Raw genomic sequence first — 445 nt, 5'->3', positions numbered from 1 at the left:
GGAGATTCAAATGCCGCCACAGGGCGTGGCTGCTGCTGCTGCTGCAGCTGCTGCTGATGCAGCTGCTGCAGCTGCTGCGAGCTTCCTCGCGCTGGGCGCGCCGCCTCTGCTGCTGCTACGGACCCCAACTGCTGCTGCTGCTGCTGCTGCTGCTGCTGCTGCACATTCAGCTGCACGTCGAAATTCCACAGCTCCACTGAGCCCCCTGAAGAGCAGCAGCAACGGACAGCAGCAGCAGCAGCAATAGAATAAACAGCAGCAGAACCAGCAGCAGCAACGACAAGGCAATACGCAGCAACAGCAGCAGCAGCAGCAGCAGCAGACCATCTTGGTTATTCTTGACAGGAGTTTCTGCTGCTTGCCGAGCGATGGCAGCAGAAATCAGCAAAAAGACAACAGGGGGAATTTCTAAAGAGCGACAAAATTCTTCGTCCTGCTGCTGCAG

At 57.5% G+C, this 445-nt stretch overlaps 1 protein-coding gene across 1 annotated transcript in view; it reads right to left on the bottom strand.

Annotated features, from left to right (window-relative positions):
• ETH_00037940 (uncharacterized protein) overlaps window positions 1-445 on the bottom strand; it is a gene marked incomplete at both ends in the record, with an annotated part of 1,867 nt that overhangs the window by 739 nt on the left and 683 nt on the right. Inside the window, 2 exons of the mRNA XM_013375268.1 lie at window positions 4-205; window positions 325-445. Coding sequence (XP_013230722.1) covers window positions 4-205; window positions 325-445 — 323 coding nt within the window. The remainder of the gene's footprint in view (window positions 1-3; window positions 206-324) is intronic.

This window comes from Eimeria tenella, genomic scaffold (genome assembly GCF_000499545.2).
Source record: "Eimeria tenella Houghton genomic scaffold, Eth_scaff2623, whole genome shotgun sequence".
NCBI lineage: Eukaryota > Apicomplexa > Conoidasida > Eucoccidiorida > Eimeriidae > Eimeria > Eimeria tenella.
Note: the sequence above shows the minus strand (reverse complement) of the source record. Positions and strands in the feature narration are given on the sequence as shown.